Genomic DNA, 22678 nt, shown 5'->3' with positions numbered 1-22678 from the left:
CCCTTTTGAAGGAAAAAATTATTGCAAGATGTATCACATGCAAAAGACTATATATTCTTGGGGAAACCTGTGAGATGATGAACAGAACAAGAATAAGGTAAAATGAAATTTCAACTCACCAGTTGATTATGTATTTTTTGGCTGCATGTTGTTGATAGGCCAGCTACAACAACTTTTGCATCGACCTGGTTCTGATAAATGAGAAATAGGAAAAATGGAGTCATTCATATTATTACAATGAATCAATGACTTGACAATATATAGATGGTTTTCCATACACCACGTAGAACTTTTGTTAGGCATTTAGCTAAATCCATCAAATATCTAAGATCTTAGTAGACAGATTGTTCTCAACCTTTATAGATGTGATACAATACAATTGAACTAAAAAACTAGATCTGACACTAAGTATCGTTTACAATTAACAGAATTTAACTGCAGCCTATGTAAATTCTAGTTTCATTTTCAATGGTTATATATTGAACTCAAAAACTTACAATAGTCCATTTGCTGTAAGTGGAACCAAAGATCAAGACTACCACAGGCCATGGGATATGTTGGAGATCAAATATTGCACTAAGGTTGGTTAGGAGATAGTTGTTTTAATTTTTAACGGCATGTCACACATGTATAAATAAAGATATTTTGGAAATAAATAAGCACTGTCCATTTTATCATGTTATTAATATTTTGCATTGTAACAAGGTAAGAGAGCCAACTAAGCCGTGTTGCCTTTCAGGAAGATTTTCTTCCAAGTTTTGTGGATGAAAAATATCCTGAAACAATAATACTGTGCGAGAACTAGATCACCTGTGAATACTCTCTGAGAATGACTGTCATTGAACACCCATGATATAAATGTGGGCAATAAAAGAAATGCAATAAAAGTGCCTCAAAAATCAGAGAGGATTAGCTGTTCACAAGAAGATTGAAAGCTTAATCTGTTGAGTGTAAAATGGATTTCTGCCTTCCTCAATTAGATAAAAATTCTTTGAAAAAGCGAATTGTGCATTCATCATTGAATTTAAATCCATCATTTGATTCATGCACTTCCAAATGATAAAAACCACTCCTGATCCCTATTGTGATCAGTAATTCCTATGCCAACCAACAAGCCCATCACTTGCATATTTCCTGAGATTGTAATAAAATCAATTGATATGCACTCTTGGATAGTTATAACTTATAACCCATTGTATTTGTGTGCTTCACAAATGCCCTACCAAGCATAAATCCTATCTTGACATCACTGAAACAATAGACCCAGCAGAAATTGATTAGATTCAGAGCCATCTGCTTCATAGCAGATTCCATAAGTTCAGTATCAGAGTAAGTTTGCTGATGAGAGAATCAATTTGCATTATAAAGTTGGAGAATAACACAAGTTGATTGTAAAAAACAGATTCTAGTCAAAAAGAAATACGGCAAAAAGAAAAGATAATGACCAATCCAAACCACTTGTTGAGACAAAGATGGAGAGATGGAAGCCTGACTCTAAGAGATTGGCAATGGCAGATAAAGCAAATACAAACTTAAGTGAACAGTTAGAATATGGCATTGCTCAATTGCAGCACAGAATGAACTAGAGGCAACACATATTGCAAAGCATCTTGGTGTAAGGCGTGTCTACAACATATATTCCTATAACCCTTGCTGTTAGTCAAAAAACTCTACCTAAGAGGAAGACAAAAAAGTGATGTGCATCTGGAATCAGCAACGAACATCTCTAAGACCACATCAACAGTTAATGACTTCAACAATTCATTCAAAATGAAAAATAATCTAGATGATTGCATGTTAAAATTGTACCATGGAGATAAATTAGTGTTCCACAAAGACACGTCCCCCCCAAAAAAAACCATGTCCCTTGTAGGGGACGCTTCTAAGACTGGGGGACTTGGGGCAACATCCCCCACAACACCACCACCTATGCCGAGGATGCCATTGGATCACTCGCTATATGGCACATGCCATACATACTCATTGCAACCTTTAACTTCCTAAAAATTAGTTGACCTTTCATGGGGCAATCACAAAGATGTTATATTGCAGATTTTGCCTTGAAGATTTCAATTGACCTCTATTTTTATATCAGCACCACCCCCCACCACTACTCCACCATTCTCCCCCTGCCATCCCCTCATCATCTCCAAATTTTTGCCCTTAGTCCCTGTTGATGTGTTTTTTATACACGATCAAACACAGAATAAAATTCCCAAAGATACCTTATCCTCTCTTGAACAAAGTTTCCCCGAATGCTAAAGATTTTGCCTAAGGATCAATCGAGGCAACTCCAAGGTTCTGGTATGTAGGGTCTCTACGTGTGGATAAGCACCAGTTATCGTTGTGTTTGCTATTTCATCAAGGGGCCTTACGTACTTTCTATGAAAGCTGGTTCTTGCAACTACTTAACCAACGAGGAACTGGATTTTTCTTTTTATACTAACCAATGTTTCGAAAAAAGGACAAAAGATAAGAGATTAGAGAGGGCTATGCTAAACTAAGCCTATGAATGACTAAATGGAGGGCAATCTTAGTGAAACTCTACCAATCTCAATATTGCCATAAAACAACAACTCTACTGGAATCGGTGAAATCTTCTAAGGGAATTCAAAAGATTTTCAAATCATTCATTAACATAGATACTATCAATAGGATACGTATCAATATTCAAGTAATGATTGAACCCTAAACAATTTTAATATCTCCAGTTGACCACACAAGGCACACTTACAATTAGTAAGAGGCTAGGGGTTTGGACTATGAGCTTCACTAAAAGATCAAGCACAGCATTTATCACTCAATCTAACTCTAACATCTAAATACTACCTTCAATAAGAGTGATTCAAGAAGATAAACAACCATGTAAGAAGCCACAAAGATTGCAATAAAACACCATAACTTCAATGTTTCATTAATCTCATAGAAAAATATAACAACGATTGTTCAACTTTCTCTCTTCACCAAATTTGTATTATCTATGAATAACTACTCTTCTTCTTTGCTGCTAATAATCTTATTCTTCTTAACCCCTACAAATGAATTGAGTGAGAGCTTATATAACATTCTCAAATACAATGAATGGCCCAGATTTAAAGAAGATCAAAGGCTGAGATTTTGACACCTAAACCCTAATTAGGGTTTGGTACAAAAATAACCCTATTTAGATAAGCATTATCATAACATAGCCAATAGAAATTGGCACGAATAATGAGGAAGCATCCTCCAATAGGGATTGAATCGCCACATCATTTCATAACAACTTTTCATCTAGAATTTTGTTCCCTTTTCCTTGTTCCTTTCTGGCATATTCAATGAATCTGGATGTAATCCCTTCAATCTCTGCAATGGGAATCTCGGGTGGGTTCTTCATTCGCTCTTCCAAGTGAAGGACCTCATCAAAGGCCGCAAGAAGAGTCATCTCCCATTTGTGCTCCAGCTCTTTTGTTTTCTCAATCAGGAACATAGTAGTATACATCTGCTCTCGCTGCTCTTCTGTGATTATGCTATCTTCTCTACAAAAGATGACCTTGATCTTGTCCTCCAATTCTTGGATATCCACATTTGTTTCAATCTCTATCCTTCTATCAAGGATTGCACATAGTACATCAAACACCTTATCCTGAATAGGATGGATAGTGTCCTCAACTCAGCTGCACCTACTATTGATGTCTTTGAAAAGAACCTCCTTCATTTGGAGCAAGGTTGACCATTCTAGGAGATTACAGGTTCCACCATCAACTATCTTTTCTTGTGCTAAAACCTGTCTTGATGTCTTCCTTACCACTTGCAATACTGGGATGGTAATATCTCTAATGTGAGTGAATGCATCGGCGGTTACCACTAGACTATGAATGATCTCAAGGACTTGGATGGCCCTGTGGACTGTTTTCATCATTCTTCCGACAAATTCCTTGGCTACCATGTAGGATCTATCAATCCATGTATCCATGAGTCGGGCTGAGTTCTTCATCTTTTCTGCCTGATTTATCGACTCAAGAGGGAGTGCCTGCAAGGGTGAGACTACTGGATCCTGCCGCCCTAATGGCTCATTAAGTTGGCTAAAATAATCCCTCCAAGCATTAATCTCCTTTTCCAACCTTTTATTCTTTTCTATCTCTTCTTTTAGCTTATCATTGACTGCCCTCACTGAATCAATCGCATCTTCCATGGCTTGCTCGGAGGTAAGTGGGTCAGGATCAAATGTCTCCAAATCATATTCTTCTACCATGATCTCATCATCATACTTGTCCACTGCTAGTGTAGTTATTTGTATCTTTCTAGAGCATGTATCATCGCTGATCATCTTAGATATCTTTGTAGCTTTCTTCTTTTCAATCCCCTCTTGAGACTTGCCTAGAAGACTTTCCAAATCAAATACTTGCTCCTCTTCTTCAACCACAACTACCCTTGTAAGTCTTTCTCTAAGCCAATCCGGAATGGAAGACTTTCCCTCTCTTACTTGCACTTCCTCAGGCAATGGCCGCTTGCCTCTAAAAGGAGATGTCGCTTCATCATCATTTCTTTCTCCTTGTTGCTCATTAACACCAACTTGGAGAGGAAGTGACTGACTTGATGAGTGCTAAGGTGTCCTTCCTTTGTCTTGTTTATCATTTTGTACTATGGACTCCATGGACTCATCTATCTCATACACCTTCTCTCTTTGATCCTCTCCTTGACTTATCTACTTTTCATGTCTAGAAGAAGCACTAGAGGGATGATCAGGATTTACTCTTTGTTTCTTCTTGGACAATTCTCTCTTTTTAGGTCCCTCCTTTCTCTTCAACCCCTTAGAATGAGAAGTGTTCTCGCTTGCACTCGCCTCTCCTCCTTTCGTTCTTGTTTCTAAGCTAAATGTCATAGCTATGTTTTGTTCCTTCTTTTGATGCTGGACATCCACCCATCTGCGAGTACAACTCAAGACTGGATCCATCAATGCTCTCAAGTCCGCGACCTCTTGCTCATCCCAATCGATCTTCAATTCTGTCTTCTTTCTCATAAGAAAATTGAAGATATCTACCACTATCTTGTGCTTGATATGCTACTCTATAAACTTTGCATCTCCTGATAAGATCCAAAGGCAATCGAGAGTGCATCCTCTTCTTTATTTCCAAATCATCTTGAGCATTTATCCAAAAATCCTCTATTTGGGACACATGCATGTGTTTCTTCCCAACTGTTTCTTCCATATGACCACTAGGATCAAAATTATCTTTCGAAGCAAAAGATGTGAATGAGTAGAGAGATAGCTCCTTTTCTACATCTTCAGCTACTTGAAAATTAGGACAAACTTCAATTGAATTTCCAAGCGAAATGGGTATAGGGATACCATTCCCATGCTTATGTCTTGATGCCTGTTGTGACGTTTTCACACATCGCCCCATTGCAAATGGGGACCCATGTTTTTTTTTGCTTTTTAGGGTTTGTTTTCTAGGTCTTTTAGGGTTTTGTTAGCTGGCCTTTGCATTTTGAGTGCTGTCGGGGAGATCAATAGGATAGCAGGTCCTGCTGGAGTGAAGTCCTGATCCTGAAATTTGGCTAAGTCTGAAAGTCCTGATCCTGAAATTTGACTAAGTCTGGAAACTGAAAAACCTCAAAAAACTAGATTTTGCAATATAACTCCTGGAGGTCTGAAACCACTCTCAAACATCCTGAAAGTATATATGGAATATAACTTAAAGTATTCTTATACTTAAATGTTATATTCCATTAAAATTGTCCTGATAGAGAGTTCGAAAAGTCAAATTTCGCTCCTGTCCTTCTCCAAGGGTCCAGAGCGAAAAGCGCTCCTGTCCCTCTCCAAGGGTCCAAGGCAAATCGCTCGTGTCCCTCACCAAGGGTCCAGAGCGAAAAAGCTTATTTGAGCCATTCCTGACCTTGTTTGGAAGAATTGAGACATCAAAGGCATGGTGAAGGGTAAAATGAGCATGATAGAGCATCCAGACTTGATCAAAAGCAATGAAATGATGAAGTTTTTGCCTAGAAGGTCAAATTCGCTCCTGTCCCTCATTGAAGGACCAGAGCGATTTTCTTTATATGCACAATTTTAGACCTTTTTTTGGACATTAACTTTTATTCATAGCATGAAGCAGGATGATATCTTCCCTAGCAAAGACATTTCATGGTGAAAAGTGAAGCATTTGGGCCTGGAGAGCAAAATTCGCTCCTATCCCTCACTGAAAGACCGGAGCTTGAAATCCAAAATTGCCTTGTTCTTGAAAGATTTGAACGATTTCGCGAATTGAGAAGATCAAAGGAGATACATTTTATCAGTTGAATATAACTTGAAAGCGCAATCATGAGGAAAATTGACCCTAGAAGCAAAATCGCTCCTGTCCCTCTGCCAGGGACCAGGGCGAATTTAAGTGATAGCTCCCGTCCCTCTCTCAAGGACCAGAGCGATTTTCCCTATAAGATAGGTTTTGGGCGAAGATCACGTAAGTGTTAAGTTTGAGGCAAGCAAAGGAGGCGTAACGAGTCCGTTGAAGATAATTTGAAGATTGCAAAAACGCCAAGTGAAGCCCATATTGTCCTAGGCGCTCCTGTCCCCCAGCCAGGGACCAGAGCGATTTCTTCTCTAGACAAATTTCTCGCCAAGATGAAACGAATTCCATGTCAAAGGTGAATGAAAGGAAGCATGACAAGTCCGTTGAAGATAGTTTTAAGCATTGGCAAAAAGTGATTGAGCCTACAAATGCAAATTCGCTCCTGTCCCTCAGCCAGGGACCAGGGCGAAATCTTGGTTATTTAGACTTCCCCTTCGAATTTTAATAAATCTAGGCCAAGGTACAAGGGGGCGATGATGTTTGGAACACTTCGAAGAAGAACAAAGTTGCAAGGACCATGAAAAGTGATGAAATTACCCAAGTTCGCTCCTGTCCCTCTCCCAGGGACCAGAGCGAAATGTTCAAGTGTGTCCAAATTTAAGTTGCCACTCACATTTCAAGTGTTCAAAAGGGAGTAAGGAACATCATTTTACACCGTGAAGACAGTTGCAAGTTGATATAAACAAGGATGAGCACAAGGAACAAAGGTTCGCTCCTGTCCCTCACCAAGGGACCAGGGCGAAAGTACTTTAAAGCACACTCCTTCCACAAAGGGACGAATTAAGCTCAAGATTCCCAATTAAAATGCTATTTTGGACGTCTAAGACAAGACTCTGAACGTGAAAAACAAGAAAAACGAGGCCAAAATGAAGGAGCGCTCCTGTCCCTCTCCCAGGGACTAGAGCGATGTGGTTAGTGTCCCTTATTCCTCCCATGCTTAGGCGCAAATATTTTCGAATCACATTAAAATGCCAAATTCAATAAAAATGTGAAAGATTTAATTAAATTGGTATTTAAAAATAGCGCATGGACATTCAATAATTAATTTAAAGCCTTTAAAAAATCGAAGTTTTTAATTACAAAGGCATTTAATTAATTATTATTAAATTAAATTTTTAAAAAAAAGGAGCGCTTGGGGTATTATTTTGCAAGGTCGGCCCCCTCTTTTATTAAATTTTATTTGTTTTTTGGGCCTATTTTCCAAGTTGGCCTAGGGGCAATTATCAAGATGAGCGCCTATATAAGAGGGGTGTGTTGAGCATGTTAATCCATCTTTCAATCATTTGTCCAAGTGCGATTTTGAAGGAGCGATAAAGGAGTGCGAAATCTGGCCTAAGGAGGAGTGAATTTAGTTGAAGACTAAAGATGGAGCGAATTTTCCTCAAAGCGTTGAAGGCTAGAAGTGGTGAAGTTGATAGAAGAAGCACATTTTGAAGACTTTGATCCACATTTTGCCTAGCAAACTTGCTTAATTTTGCATCTTTTCTTAGAGTTAATTCCCAAGTGGAGGTATGGCGAGATTCTCCTAGTCTCAATTTTGAATTTTCAATTTTCAATCTCAAGTGGCTTAGTGAATTTAGGAAATGATAATTCTAAGACTTATCATGAGGTTTCCTAATTTAAAACTTAAATCCTCTTTCTAGTCTATATTTCCACGTTGCAAATCATGTTACTAATTTTGAAATGTTGTGTAGGTATCAAGATGGCGACTCCCGAGCTCGAAGGATCTACAAGTCGGAAGGCTCTCATCAAGGACAATCAAGCATCGACAAGGACGGCCTTCTTTGGACTAACGTCATCAAGGGCGACCTCTTCCAATCCAGCATTCCAAGGCGAGGTACAACAGTCATCCTGCACATCAAGGACACAAGAAGTTAGAACAAGGGTTTGTTGAAGAAGCAGATAGTACCAGATGAATTAATTAAAGCTAGCTTCTTAACAACATCAAGTTGAATATTTACCAAGTTACAAGTGTCAGACGAGGTGGCATCCTAATCATCACTTCTCCAGTCAGTGTGGTCCACCTCAGCATTTCCAGATTCAATGTACCTAACTCATGGAAGGTGGCACAAACTCCGATGTACCTACCCCAGCTATCCATTGGTGGAATTTTCCAGAGAGGACATGTGTCCAAGCAATACAATTATTTCATTGGTCAAGCATTAAATGTTATGTAATGGTTGTAACAAACCCTAATTAGGGTTTTCATTGTTGAATCTTGGCCATTGATCTCGAATTGATCTAAGCCATCGAATTGTATTGAGGGCACTATATAAGCCCTGACATTTCATTTGTAAAGGCTAATGAGAAGATAGTTAGAGATAGTATGTAAATAGTTGAAGCAGTTAGAAGATAGAAAGTGGTTAGAAGGTGATTAGAATAGCAATTAGAGTAGAGTAGAGAGAGAAGGCAAAGATTGTTGCCAAGAGGTTGTTGTAAGAGACTTGTAACTTCATTGAAGAAATGGTGAAATTTATGGGTCAATTCGACAATTTGCATGGTCTTTATACTTCTCATATTTGATTTCATGTTATTAGATGAGTGGAAGAAATATGCTTGATTGATGGTGAAATTCGTATATCCATACTACTAGCAGTTTGTTGATTGCAGACTTGCCTTGCGTAGTCAACTGGAATCATTCAGCTTAAGCCTAACTTCAATTGTCGCTTCTTCATTGATATGCATCAACCTGATGGTGTCTATGCCTGCAATGATGATTTGAACATCATAAAGCTTCCCTTCAAAGATCGCACTAGCCTTGTGGAGATGGTCCTACGATGTCAAAACAAGACCTAGTTAGAGTTTCATCAAAGATCAATCATTGCTCCTACATTCTTAGTATTAGGATTAGATCCTCTCTTCGCCCTCATCCTTTTTCCATTTTTTCAAATCTAAGCTAGTAAGAGCCTGTGTTCCAGCAAAGCAGATCAGAAGTTCAATCATCAAATGTAAGTCCCCTTGTGATTCCAGCAAATCACATCATACCACTGGAGCTTATCCACACGTAGAGACCCTACTAAAAAGAACATTGGAGTCATCCTAACTGATCCTTCTTGCGATATCTTCAGCAGTTAGCGACTTTACTCAAGAGAGGATAAGATGCCTTTGGGTATTTTATTCTGTGTATGATTGTGTGCAAAATACACGTCAACAATGCCTTAGCACAAGCTGCCAATTGTCTAGTCACCTCAAGAAGTACTATCCTATCCATTGGATACCTTGGCAACATATAAGGAGGTGAAGGACATCCATGAATTCTGATGTAGGTGAATTTAGGAAATTGAATGAACCACGCACCATGTTTCTTCACAAGCTCTTGTGCCTCTGGAGACAATTGTTGGTGAATTCCTCCTTGTAGTGTCCTAGTGATATGCATTGTGAATGTATCGTTGACTAGCTTGTAGTAATTCTTAGGTGGATGATGCAATTGGGCATAAGAATCACATACTCTTATCTCTCTGGGCCCTCTCCCAACAACTCCTCTGTGTGGTAGTCCCGCATACTCAAAACATCTGGCTAGAGAATATATAACATATAAGCTCATGTGGAATGACTTAGTAGGGACTAACCTCCTCAACTGCACATCTAGGTTGTCATTGATAATCCTAGCCCAATTGAACATCCCTTTCCCTTGAACAATCACTTGTATAAAGAAGAACATCCACTTGTCGAAAAAGAAGGCTTGAGAGGCACCTACAATTCGATTAAGCATGGTTATCAAGTCTCTGAATACTTCTTGGAAATCAATTCTGTGAGGGGTATTAGGTATCTTATTCAGGCGAGGCCTACTCTTGAGCAACCAATTCTTATTGATGAAATTCAGACAAGTATCAGGATCATCTTCATAGATAGACTTGGCTCCTTCTAGGCTCTTGTAGATCATATCCCTCTGCTCAAGAAGATGAAAAGATTCACTTATAGCTCCCTCTGAGAGATAGGCGAGGATAGTCCCATCTTTGGCCACAATTGTCCTTGAATGTGAATCATAATGCCTGGCACATTTGATCATTAGCTCATGACACCTGACTGCGGGAGGGAAACCTGCTGCCTTGATGATTCCACTCTCAATTATCTTCTTGGCTATGGGTGATGGCTTGCCTATGTAGGGTGCTTCTCAAAACTTCTTCACATTGAAGTTTCCTAAGTTGGTGTCTCCAATATTGCTCCACTTGGACGTGATCCTCGTCTCCAAGTCATCACTCCTTTGATCTTCCTTAATGAAGGCTTGCCGAGTAGAGGATCCGCTTGCCTCGGGGTTTGCCATTTATCACCTACATAGATACCTTAAGTTAGGGTTTTAAAGGGATAGGTCACAAAGATAGGCGATTCAAGACCTTAAAAAGAACAATTGAACTTCAATTTGAAAATAAATGAATAAGCATTGAAATTTACAAATTGAAATTACAAATGAATCAATCTAAATAAGAAGACCTATCTTTACAAAAATAATCTTTATTGAAGTAAATCACATCTTCATCCAAATTTAGACATTGAACATACCTCAATCTTGATCTTTGAGCTTTAAAAGGAATGAACCTGACAAGAAGGGTAAATAATGTCTTGCTATTGAATTTACCTCCTCCGTAAATGTTGTTCAAAGAAGTTCGCTCTCCTAAAAGCTTCAGGTCTGCACCTTAAGTAAATCAAATTCACCCTCGGAGGATTGCTGATCTTCGAGTTCGTCCTTGAGAGGATCAGGCCTGAGATTAAAAGTGTTGAATCTGCCTGGACCTGCCTTTATATGATATGTCTTTTGCCTTCTCAATCACCAATCCACTCAATAAAATCTGCCTTTGAAATTTGTCTTGATGAGTTCAGCTACTGCTGTTCGCTCTCCCTTTTGATTTCGCCCTTTGGAGATTAAAACCTGAAATTTGCTTCCTAATTGCTGGAATTCTCTTCTTCAAATCTGCTCCTCAAATTCACTCTAAGGAAGAAATCATTTGATTGAATGATTAATGCTTTTAGGATCCACTCTCCTACGCCTTCACCCCTCTTCTAAAAAGGCCGACTTTTCTATATAAAAAAAAATTATTATTACACCTTGAGCTGGCCGACTTTGTATTAAAATTTTTTAAAAAAAACTTCGGCGCCAAAAGGCGAATATTTGAAATTTTGAATCTAGCAAGTGTTTAATTTAGGCGAATTTGCTTCCTTAGTTGCTCAGAATAAGGTTTGATTATCGATTTGAGTGAGGAATAAAGTGTTTTGAGGAAATTCGCTCTTGTACCTTTGAAAGGGACAAGAGCGAACTAGAGGTATGAGGCTTGGACAAGCATTAAAAAACTTTAGCATGAACTTCATCCATGTTGTTCTACCCTTGGGGCTTGCTACGAAGACATCTTGGAGATCTCCTTGCGCAAATTTTGATGTTCAAAGGCAACTATAAGCAAACTTGTTTGTGTATCCTTGGAAGGACAGGTCCTATTGAGGAAATTTTGCTCTGGACCCTTCTTTGAGAGGGTTAGGAACGAAATTTTCCTATTTGCACTCAAACTTTCACCATTTCTTTCAACTTTTGCTCTTGGGCTTGGCTTCTTGGTCCTCCCTCCATCTCTATCAAGCCCATCTACCCTCAAAGTGATGTCCATTCAACGTTTTTGGCAAGAAATTAGGCTATCCTAAGGATTTCGCTCTGGACCCTTTGAGAGGGTCAAGAGCGAATTTGCTCTTTTAGACTCAAATCTTCCACTTTATCAGCCTTCAATTGCTTCCAAGGCATGATAACGTCCTAGCTAAGGCTCCAAGGCATAAAATTAGTCCAAATTTGAAGCAAAAGGGAGGATCCTATGAAAATTCGCTCTGGACCCTTTGGAAGGGTCAGGAGCGATTTTTGTCTTTTAGCCTCAAATCCATTATTACCTTCACTTAAATTCACTTCTTAAAGCAAGTATACATCAACCCTCCCTCAACCATGTCCTAGGAACAAAAACCTTGATTTAAACAAGGAGGAAATATGTGTTTTTAGGAGAATTCGCTCTGGACCCTTTGAGAGGGTCAGGAGCGATATTCTTCCTAGGCTCAATTCATCTTCCATTCATCCTTTATTTGCCTTGAATTTAACTTTATCAAACCTCCTATCACCATAAAGTCAATTCGCTATCAAAACAAGACTCTTTTAGTGCACTTAGGCGAAATTGAGAGTCCATCTAAGGATTTCGCTCTAGACCCTCTGAGAGGGTCGGGAGCTTAGATGAATTTCGCTCCCGACCCTCTCATCAAAACAAGACTCTTTTAGTGCACTTAGGCGAAATTGAGAGTCCATCTAAGGATTTCACTCTAGACCCTCTGAGAGGGTCGGGAGCTTAGATGAATTTCGCTCTAGACCCTTTGAGAGGGTCGGGAGCGAATTCTACTTTTCTAGACTCAATTTACACTCAACTTGCCTTGGACTTGTCTTTTCACCCTTACCTTATCAAGATCAAGTCAATTCTCCTTCAAAAACTCTTAGGAATGAATTAGTTTAAAGGTTTGAGCAAAGTATAATGCTTTATATAGGAAATTCGCTCTGGACCCTTTGGAAGGGTCAGGAGCGAATTTGCTCTTCTAGGCTCAATTCACATCCCTTTTCATTTAGGTTTGTTTTAAACTTGAGTTTTGAATCTTTCCCTTGCCATGCATGACCACCATTCAATAATTCTAGTGAAGAACTAAGTCATTTGGGGAATTTCGCTTTGGACCCTTTGAGAGGGTCAGGAGCTTAGATAAATTTCGCTCTGGACCCTTTGGAAGGGTCAGGAGCGAAATTTGCAATTATGCTCAAATCCTTCACATTTAGTGATGATGACCTACTCAAATGCATGCCTAAGGGTGCCTCTAAGTTCAATCAACCTCAATTAAATCTTTGGAACCTAAGCTTGATGCAAAGAACGGAGATCTAAGGAAATTCGCGAAATTTGAGGAATTAGCCTTAGATATCATTCAAACATTCAACACTTCACCCTCATTCACATTGCTCTCACCTTAGGACATGCTACCAAATCACCTTAAGGAGGCGCCTAGTTCAAAATGTTGGATCACAAGCACATCTTGACAATTTCGCTTAGGTACCTTTGAAAGGACAGGAGCTAAAGAGGAATTTCGCTCTGGACCCTTTGGAAGGGTCAGGAGCGAAATTTGCTTCTTTGCACAAATTCTTCACTTTTCCTTATCACACTTGCTTGCAACTCACTTCCAAAGGCATGGATAGATCATTCTTCATTCAATTGAAGCCTGGAAGCAAGGGTTATAGCCCAAATTAGGACCAAGGGAGGCTCTTAGGAGAATTCGCTTTGGACCCTTTGGAAGGGTTACGAGCGAAATTCTTCTTTAAGCTCAAATCCTTAACTCCCTCTCAAATTTTCAAGTCCATTTCTCATAATTACATCCCTCCAAAATTCCCCTTGCTAGCCTTCGTCGTTCGTGCCTACACTTCGATTATTTGCTTCATCACACCAACTCAGACTCCACAGAAGACAAGACTCTGGCCTAACAACTCACAATCCTGACTCATCGAGGACTTAAACCCCTCAAGATTTCCTCTACAAAATATACATTCTCCAACTTTCTAAGGCAAGATCTTGCTAAAAATTACATCAGGGTTAACCCAAAACTATTAGAATTTTCTAGGTATTCACACTGCTATTTTTAGGCCTTTGAAAATCGTTTTCAGTGCTGGTGTAAATAGTGACTTTATCAAACTAGTTAGCTTATAGCATGCCTAGAGATAGTCCTATTCACATTACTTAAGTCTCCACTTAGGGACTTAGACTTTTGTCTCAGCCATCTCGTTGACATGTGTACTCATTTAGTGAGACACCTAGTGCATACCCACTTGCCACTTGCTCACATACTTGTCAAGTGAGCTCACAAGTGTCCATGTTTAGAGGGTTGGTCAATTGTTGTATCCAACTTGTCTACCTCATCTAACTTACCTATGTATGCAAGGCTCTCTATGTACATTACTACACTCATTGTATATGATAGATATTGCTATTTGTGCTGATTTGGTTTCCACTTGTAGAAGGTTGTGCATTTTGATTCTGACTTAATCCCAACATGGTATTAGAGATGGTTTTGATTGAAGGTCTTGGTTCGAATTTTACATAAAGATTGCTCAATTCTCTTGGCTTCTCGCTTGTCAGTTCTCTCTCCAAGTTTACACATCTCCTTGCATCTAAGTAACACTGCATAGCTCTATCATAGAGTGTCATGGAGTCAAACCGTCATCACAATTGAATCTGGAATAGGTGAAAAACAGTAACTTCATTTTTTGCATTTTTTTTTCTTTTGTAAATTATAGGGAACTCTGTTCTATATAGATTTTTGGACGAACAAGCAAAAAAAATTTACAAGAGGGCAAAATTACCCCCTACCCATTTTGTCTTTTGGATAAAACTACATGTTTGCAAGAAAATCTTGGCCATTTCGACCTATTTTAAAGGTTTTTGTGGCAAATTTCTGCCCACTACAGTCATTATTTTTTCATTTGTATTTGCATCTAGCCCCTTTGGCGATTATCATTTACTCCCAGCAACGCATTGGATAGTTTCCATTCTATTTTGTTGAAGGATTTTGGCATCAGACTACTCATTGGAAGTGGTCATGCTATCCCTATAAATAGCTCCATTGAAGGCGTGATTGACAAGAGTGATCTGCTTTGTGAAGAGCTCCATTCAAGTGCCCACAGAGCCTGTTGCTTCACTATGTAGGTAAATGGTAGCATAGAAAACGAAGCCACGCAGCCCTTCATACCCTATTCTCACCTTGCCAACAGATTTGGTATCTCTTGGCACTAATCAAGAGAAAATTCATTAGTGAGATGTGTGGGGGTAGCGTCCTAAATTGTACTCACCTACAATTTTGTCTTCACTTTGACCTCATTTTGGCTTTCCATCTTCCAAGGCCTAATTGCAATGCTAATTCTACTCACACCACTTACCTATTCCACATTTTCATCAATTTCCCAGTTTCACCCCATTTCTGGAGTCCTGATTTCCAAGACTGGGACGTACCACACCCTGGGTACCCAAATCAGGACCCAGGCATACCACACCCTAGTGCTAAATCAGGACCAGGGCATACCACACCCGGGGCCTCTTAATTGGGCCCTAAATTGCACCCACCTAACGGTCATCATGAATGAGTGGGAATTTGGATCCCGTGTCGACCTATTGTGAAAATTCAATTTGATTTTTGACGATCAAGTACAAAAGGAGGTCTACCCCTCTCATTTCTAACCAAACGAATTGAAACCAAGATCTACACTAACAAATTCAAGTGAGCAAGCAATCAATCATTCATCAAGCATTGGAGCAGAAGTGAAGTCAAGTTCAAGCATTGAAGATGGCATTCATGATCAATGTTTTATGAAGACATACTACATAACACCCTAATTGCTTTGTGTGCAGACAAACAAAACTTCATCAAGGTAATCATTGTGGTTTTCAGCATTACATTTCAGATTCAATCTTTCCCTCAAAAGGAAAGTATTTTACTTTGGTCTTTCATTACATTTGTCAATTCAATTTCATAGTTAATTCCAAAGAAACGGGACTCGAACTTGACGAGGCCAATTCAACTCGGGAGTCAAAACTCGGCTCCGACTCGGCAAAGTGAAAAACTCAAGAAATTTAGAGATTTTTAAAGATTTAAAAATTGTTTCATGTACCCTTTATTAAATACACCTTAAAGACACAATAACATCATCAAATAGAAGCTAATTTGATTACATACACAAGTATACATCAATCACATAAGCATAAACACAAATTGTAGTTGAAGGAAATAACAAACATAGATATATAAATATTGTCAAATGTATACAATATTACAAAACTCATGGAATAAAAAATCAATGTCATCATATGATCAAATGAGATGCAAACTCTTCCTTTCCAACTCTTGATGCACCAAATGAAAGTATATGTTGTTATATGGAATTGGAGCCTAATTAGACTCGGAGGTTAAAATTTCCCTACTTTTATCAATGCAATTTCCCCCCTAATTTTACAACTCACCTTTCTCATCCTATTTTGCCAAATGAATGAAATGAAGTTCACTTTTAGGCTCAAAGCATAATATAAACCAAAAAAAATCGATTCAAAACATATTAGAAGTTGTGTTTTTTTTTTTAACTTAAAGTTGCATGCCACCGACCGCGTTTGGGAGTTGGGACTCGCCAAACTCAGCGATTTTGGACGATTTTGGGCTAGTGCGATTTTGGGCGATTTTTTGACCCAAACTTGTCTGAGTCCGAGTCCGAGCCCACTGGACACAACGAGCATGACTCGACTCGGAAATCGTCCAAAGTCAGCGATTTTGGGCGATTCTCATTTCTCTATTTTGATTAAAAGATTATTAATTCCAAAACTAGGGTTTGTCCTAAGGCAAACATTCCCAGCAATTTCCCTTTCTTTCTCTGTACAAGAAATAGGTGCGGAGCTGTACTCGGGAAATTCGGTAGAGTCAACAATGATGAACAGGTTCAGCTTTTGACAACAAAAAAATTCGAAGGACCAGGACGAATCTATGCTAACTGGTCCCGAAAAAATCGAGCCGAACTTTTGGGAATAGGTCCGACACATCATCTTTTGCCCAAATCCAAGTTTGTGGCTCAATGGGATATTGGTAGCTTACTGTTTATGTCAGATTGCTTCAATATTTCATTGTTTTGCCCTAATTTCACAATCAATCCAATTCAACATAAGAAAGAGGACTAATCACAATCAGCCAAGTTGAATCTAATTAGAATCTCAATCTCCTTCCCACAAGGATTGAGCCTAGATCTATTGGGTTCAACCCTCTTTCAATGTATGTAAGTTAATTGGGCTATTTAGTGGTTTTATTATCTTAAACCCTAATTCTCAATTTCCTTCAATTACAGTGGGAATCTGTAAATCCATTATTACAGGATGATCATATCAAGCATCCTTTCATTCAAGCCTAGTGTGAAAATCTTTTGCATCTGCACTTTATCTCCATTGTGACTGTCCTTGAAGGCTCATCATACCTTTTATAGGCCAATACAATAGTCTTGAAACCTTTGTTGCAAGTCATCTAATAGTGAGAGCTACCAAGTAAAAAACCTCTAAGGAACCATTTAGAAGTGGTATCAACATTTCCACTGGCAAAGAAATTCTCATCAACCTCTAAATGCTCCAAAAGACCCACCTTGTTTTACACACTTGAGCTCCACTTGTCAATCTTCTAGCTGAAGCCAAAAGTAATTGCAATTAATTGAACTTCTAACTGACTCAATCAATCCTACACTCCAAGCAGCTAACTCTCTATCAGTTTTGTAAAAATCTAGCAGCTTTATTAACATATGTTAGTTCTAAATTTTAAATGTTAACATTTGTAACCTTTAGCATCATATGGATAGCATTCACATTTATTGTAAACCATGAGAGTTGACACTATCAATTTGAGGTTAGTTGAATGTTTCAAACCTTTTAGTGCTTGTAAAAGGGGGGGTCATTTTCATTTTAGCATAAGGGACTTATAAAAAGAGGGGACAAAGTTGCTTTAATGCAATTGTGGGCAGCATCATAGCAATTTTAATTGCTGATATATGTAATGGTTTTCAATAAACCGTGTATATTCGCTTGATGAAGATGAAGGATGACGCTTGGATTGGAAGGAGGCCAAATTCCCCCCTCACAATCAAAACCATTGTATTCTACATTTCATGTCGATTCCAAGAAGTAGTTGGAACTTGGAAGGTTAGGTTTTCTCTCATCATAGAGCATTTTTTCTGTTTCAATGCAAATGTAATTAAAATGGGCCATTTTATGGGAATTTGTTTGTCATAACTTTTGATCGGTAGCTGGAAATTAAATGTCATTTTTTGCAAAAGTTAATGGTTTGACATTTCCCATGCATTGGACCTTGATACATTGTAAAAAGCGCTATATTATAAAGTGCCAAAAACTAGGGGGATCACCTACTATTGAATCCTTACCATCTACTACTTCCTTTGCTCCATCTATTACTACCCCATGGATATAAAGGTAGGGGTACATCTTCTATGATAATGTAAATATGCAGCCATAGATGACATCATATGCAACCATAGATCATAAGTCATCTATTTTTGTTGTAGTGTGGGCTCATCCTCTTCCTAATCAATGATGACCTATAATGTGAACGAAATCTCCTCTCCTCACAAAATGGAGAAAACTCATCTAAACTAATGCTTATCGTTTTGCCATAAAAAACTCTTATATCAATTCGAAGTCGGGGAGGGATACAAATTTAAAAAACATACGTGGGGACACAAACAATTTAAAATAGTGTTCACAACGTCACACGTTATCTAAAAACAATATATAAATTGACATCTTTTATGATAATGGAGATGGACTTTGCAAGTGTTTTCTTGAATGCAGACAAATATCTCTATGTCAGATCAAAGCTCTTTAGCTCTCACAAGTATTGGTTTACCCCAAGAGCAGTTGAGGCTAAACAATCTAAGAAAACCTACCTGAATCCTAGAGCAATTGAATCTATCTTCTTTTCATTTCCTCCCCTCCTTCAAGTACAAGATGACATCCTTCATTTCCTCCCCTCCTTCAAGTACAAGATGACATCCACAGCCCATGATGAGTTCAATCTCAATGTTGTGGAGAAACTCATGTCCAATGGACATAATCATCTTCATGTTCAGGATAAGTATGTCTTTCCTCCGGGTGAACGTCCTGACATGTCCCGGGTCTGTCATTCATATGCAGTTCCAGTCATAGACCTCAAAGATTTGGATGGGCCTCAAGAATAAAGGTAATCAATGACATTAGGAGGGCATGCGAGGAGGATGGCTTCTTCCAGGTCACCTACTATTGAATCAAGGGGGGTGTCTTGCGTTGTGCCTTTGAGCACTTCCATGAGTTGTGTCATGAACACTTCCACACCTTCTTTACTTATATTTCTCTTGTAATGATGTCTTGAGTCATGCCTTTGAGCACTTCCACACCTTGAGCACTACACTATATGAAGACGAACAATGTAGTACTATGACATGCATTGCGATCTCATCACTTGTTGCTAAATATGAATCTAGAAATGCTTCACAGAAAGCATCAATGGTTCCTCACAACAAGATATGCATACTAGTTTTCAGCACTACGGGTTTGGAAACTAGTATGCCAGCATTCAATCTTTGGATAATGTGCAAACTTCAGAGACATTCATGTTACTTCCTACATATCCAAAATGGGAGGTCATCTTGCACACATTTGTGGTGTTTTTCAGCGAGTGTGGATAACCTTCAGCATCCAATGTCGAGCATCTACTAACACTACAAGCATCACATTATGGTGGGGCTGCATAGTCTCTCATTTCTCTCCTATGGGGGAGAACATTCATTGTACAGTGTGCATAGAAGTGATCATTGGGGGGTTATCATGAGTCCTTGCTTTATGACATATCTTTTTCACTTGTACATTTCATTCATATTGTATCATTTCCCTTTTGGGGAGGAGTTTTCTTCCCACTAGGTTTTCTCCTTTACTCCGCTTTATGAGAAATTTGTAAATGTCATCAATCAGCTCCTGCTCAACATCTGAAGTGACCTCTATGTAATGAATTTTGCCCTTTCCAAGGCACCTATGCTTAGGAGTCCAAGGTTCTTTGCAAGTGAAACATAATTTCTTTCTCCTTAATTCATTCCTAGACTCAAAATCCATCCTGGGTGACATGTTCTTGGATTGATTATAAGGTTTCATATTTGGTTTTGAATTTTTGAAACTCCTTTTAGGTGGCTGATAGGAAGTAGATGTGTATCAAGGTCCAATGCCATTTTAATTGCATCTCGGAGTGAGCTAGGCCTAAGAACTTTCACAAGTCCCTTAATCTTATCATTCAGCCCTTCAATAAACAGCATAATCTCCCTTTTTTCTGTCGTATCTGGAACCATTACAATAATTTTTTGAGACTCATTAATGTAGGCATCCAAGGATCCACCTTGCCTTAATTGTTCCAACTCCCTGTAATACACTTCCACACCTTTCCTGTCAAAGCATGCAATTAGGTCAGTACTAAACTCTTCATAAGAATGTATTAACCCATGATCTCGTGTCACTAACCCATGGTGCCACCAATCATAAGCTACCCCTTCTAAATGCATGGTTGCAAACCTGATTGTGTCTACTTCCTTCATTGGCTTGAGAGTCAAGAAATGTATGTATGTGTGTATGTACGTACGTATGTATGTATGTATGTATATACGTGTATATATAAATGTGTATATATACATGCATACATGTATATATACACACATATATGTGTGTATACATGTATATATATAGTATATACATATATACTTACATACATACATATATATACATGTATGTATATATATGTATATATTATATATATACATACACACACACACATGTATATATACATGCATATATACATATACATACATACACATGCATATATGCACATACATATACATGCATATGTATGTGTATGTGTGTACATGTATGTATATGTATATGTCAACGTGTATATATATATATATATATATGCATATGTGTATATGTATATATATATGCATATGTGTATATGCATATGTGTATGTATATGTATATGTATATATGCATGTGTATATGTATATATGCATGTGTATATGTATATATGCATGTGTATATGTATATATGCATGCATATGTGTATGTATATGTATATGTATATGTATATGTATATGTATATGTATACACATGCATATATACACATATGTATATGTATATGTATATGTGACTTAAGCTCTCAAAAGATGAACCATGTCAATGACAAGGCCCACAAATGTTCCCATATGTTCTTCAATCAGAGTCAACACACTTTGGCATGATCCAAATCAATAAGGAAGCATTCTAAAAAACTTCCCACAGACCAAATCATCATCCATAGCCACCATAGAGAGGCACTTTGAGCAAACATAGACTTCCATCAAAACAGTTTAACCATCTCAACAGAAGCAATATATAACCCTGCAACGCATTCTTTGTCTTAAGTTTTCAAAGTTTTGAACCGCGTCAATGAGGATGCCCACAAATGCCCCCATGTGCTCATCAACCAAAGTCATGGCAGTCTAGCATAATCCATATCAATAATGAAGCATTCTACAAAACTCACCAAAGACCAAATCATCATCGGTAACTACCATAGAGACACTTTATGCAACATAGTCATTGATTATTAGAATAAGTTAACAATCACAATGGCAGCCATATATAACCCTCCCAGGGCTTAAACTACCTCCATCTTATGGTGTACACCAATACAAGGTCATCAAATCAACGAAATGAAGAGAAAAGCAATGGCAATAGCCCAGTCACATCATTGTTGAGGAAACCAATTCACGATTGATCCTTTTAGGAGCTTATGGTCCAAGACTGTCACCCTTGCCTTCGAATTCAGCCACCTGTCCTCTAATATAGCCAAATATCTATTCACGGTTCCATTGGAATTTGATTGGAGCTTAACTGGAAGCCTCAACTGCCACCATTGTGCCAAGGATGTATCATTCTCTAATTGTTGCTTTCTGTATTCAAACTTCAATATCATGATCCCACAAATCTTCCACCAGTGTCTACCTCTCAACAAGAATTTTGTGCCAAGGTTCAAAACTCAATACTACTCATTGAGCATGATAACGCACAAAACAAAATCTATACTTGAAAGTCTCAAACGAGTTTCAAAATTTTCCAAATTGTAAAAACTGTCACAATTGCATAAATCTCAGAAACAGCTTTCCAAGAAAATGGAGCAAAAACAAGTTGACTTATAGAGAGACCAACTGTATCACACCATATATCTTTAACTTATGGTCTGTTGAAGATCAAATATCCAAGTTGCGTTTTTCCCCTAAATTCAAAATTCAAAAAACCAGAAACTCAAAATTTTGGAGGGAATTTGCCGAGATGTGCCACATATTGCACTAGTTTATTTTCTTGTAGCCAGCAATGATTCACCAGCTATCAAAACCTAATTTGCAAGTCTATGGGCATTCGTATAGTACCAAGTGTGCTCTTTTATTCAATTACCCATTTATTTTATTTAATTTTTTGGTGTTTATTTTGAACCATGACAGCCTACCTGACTAAGCACCAACCACTGATGTGAAACTGACGTGTACATATGAAGACCCCTATATAATTGAAATCAAAGGCTACAAATAAGTAGAGTTTGCACTCACATTTTCCCTAGAAAGAGGGGAGTGGTCTGGCCAATGCAATATGCAGCACCCTCAATTCCAAATGAGTCACTACTTACTACAAATGTCTTGTTCACACACCATCAGTTAAACATTTGTGCCACCAAATCAATCTCTAGCCCAAATCTGAGTCATCATTGATCTTCACTACCCAACCC

General features: G+C 38.3%; 1 protein-coding gene across 4 annotated transcripts in view; it reads right to left on the bottom strand.

Annotated features, from left to right (window-relative positions):
- Positions 1-22678, bottom strand: part of LOC131049143 (uncharacterized) — an 84848-nt gene that overhangs the window by 43950 nt on the left and 18220 nt on the right. For all 4 annotated transcript variants that reach the window (XM_057983174.2, XM_057983171.2, XM_057983173.2 and 1 more), the window contains exon 5: positions 120-191. In XM_057983174.2, the coding sequence (XP_057839157.1) occupies positions 120-191 (72 nt within the window). The remainder of the gene's footprint in view (positions 1-119; positions 192-22678) is intronic.

The sequence above is a fragment of the Cryptomeria japonica genome, chromosome 2 (assembly GCF_030272615.1).
Source record: "Cryptomeria japonica chromosome 2, Sugi_1.0, whole genome shotgun sequence".
Classification (NCBI taxonomy): Eukaryota; Viridiplantae; Streptophyta; class Pinopsida; order Cupressales; family Cupressaceae; genus Cryptomeria; species Cryptomeria japonica.
Note: the sequence above shows the minus strand (reverse complement) of the source record. Positions and strands in the feature narration are given on the sequence as shown.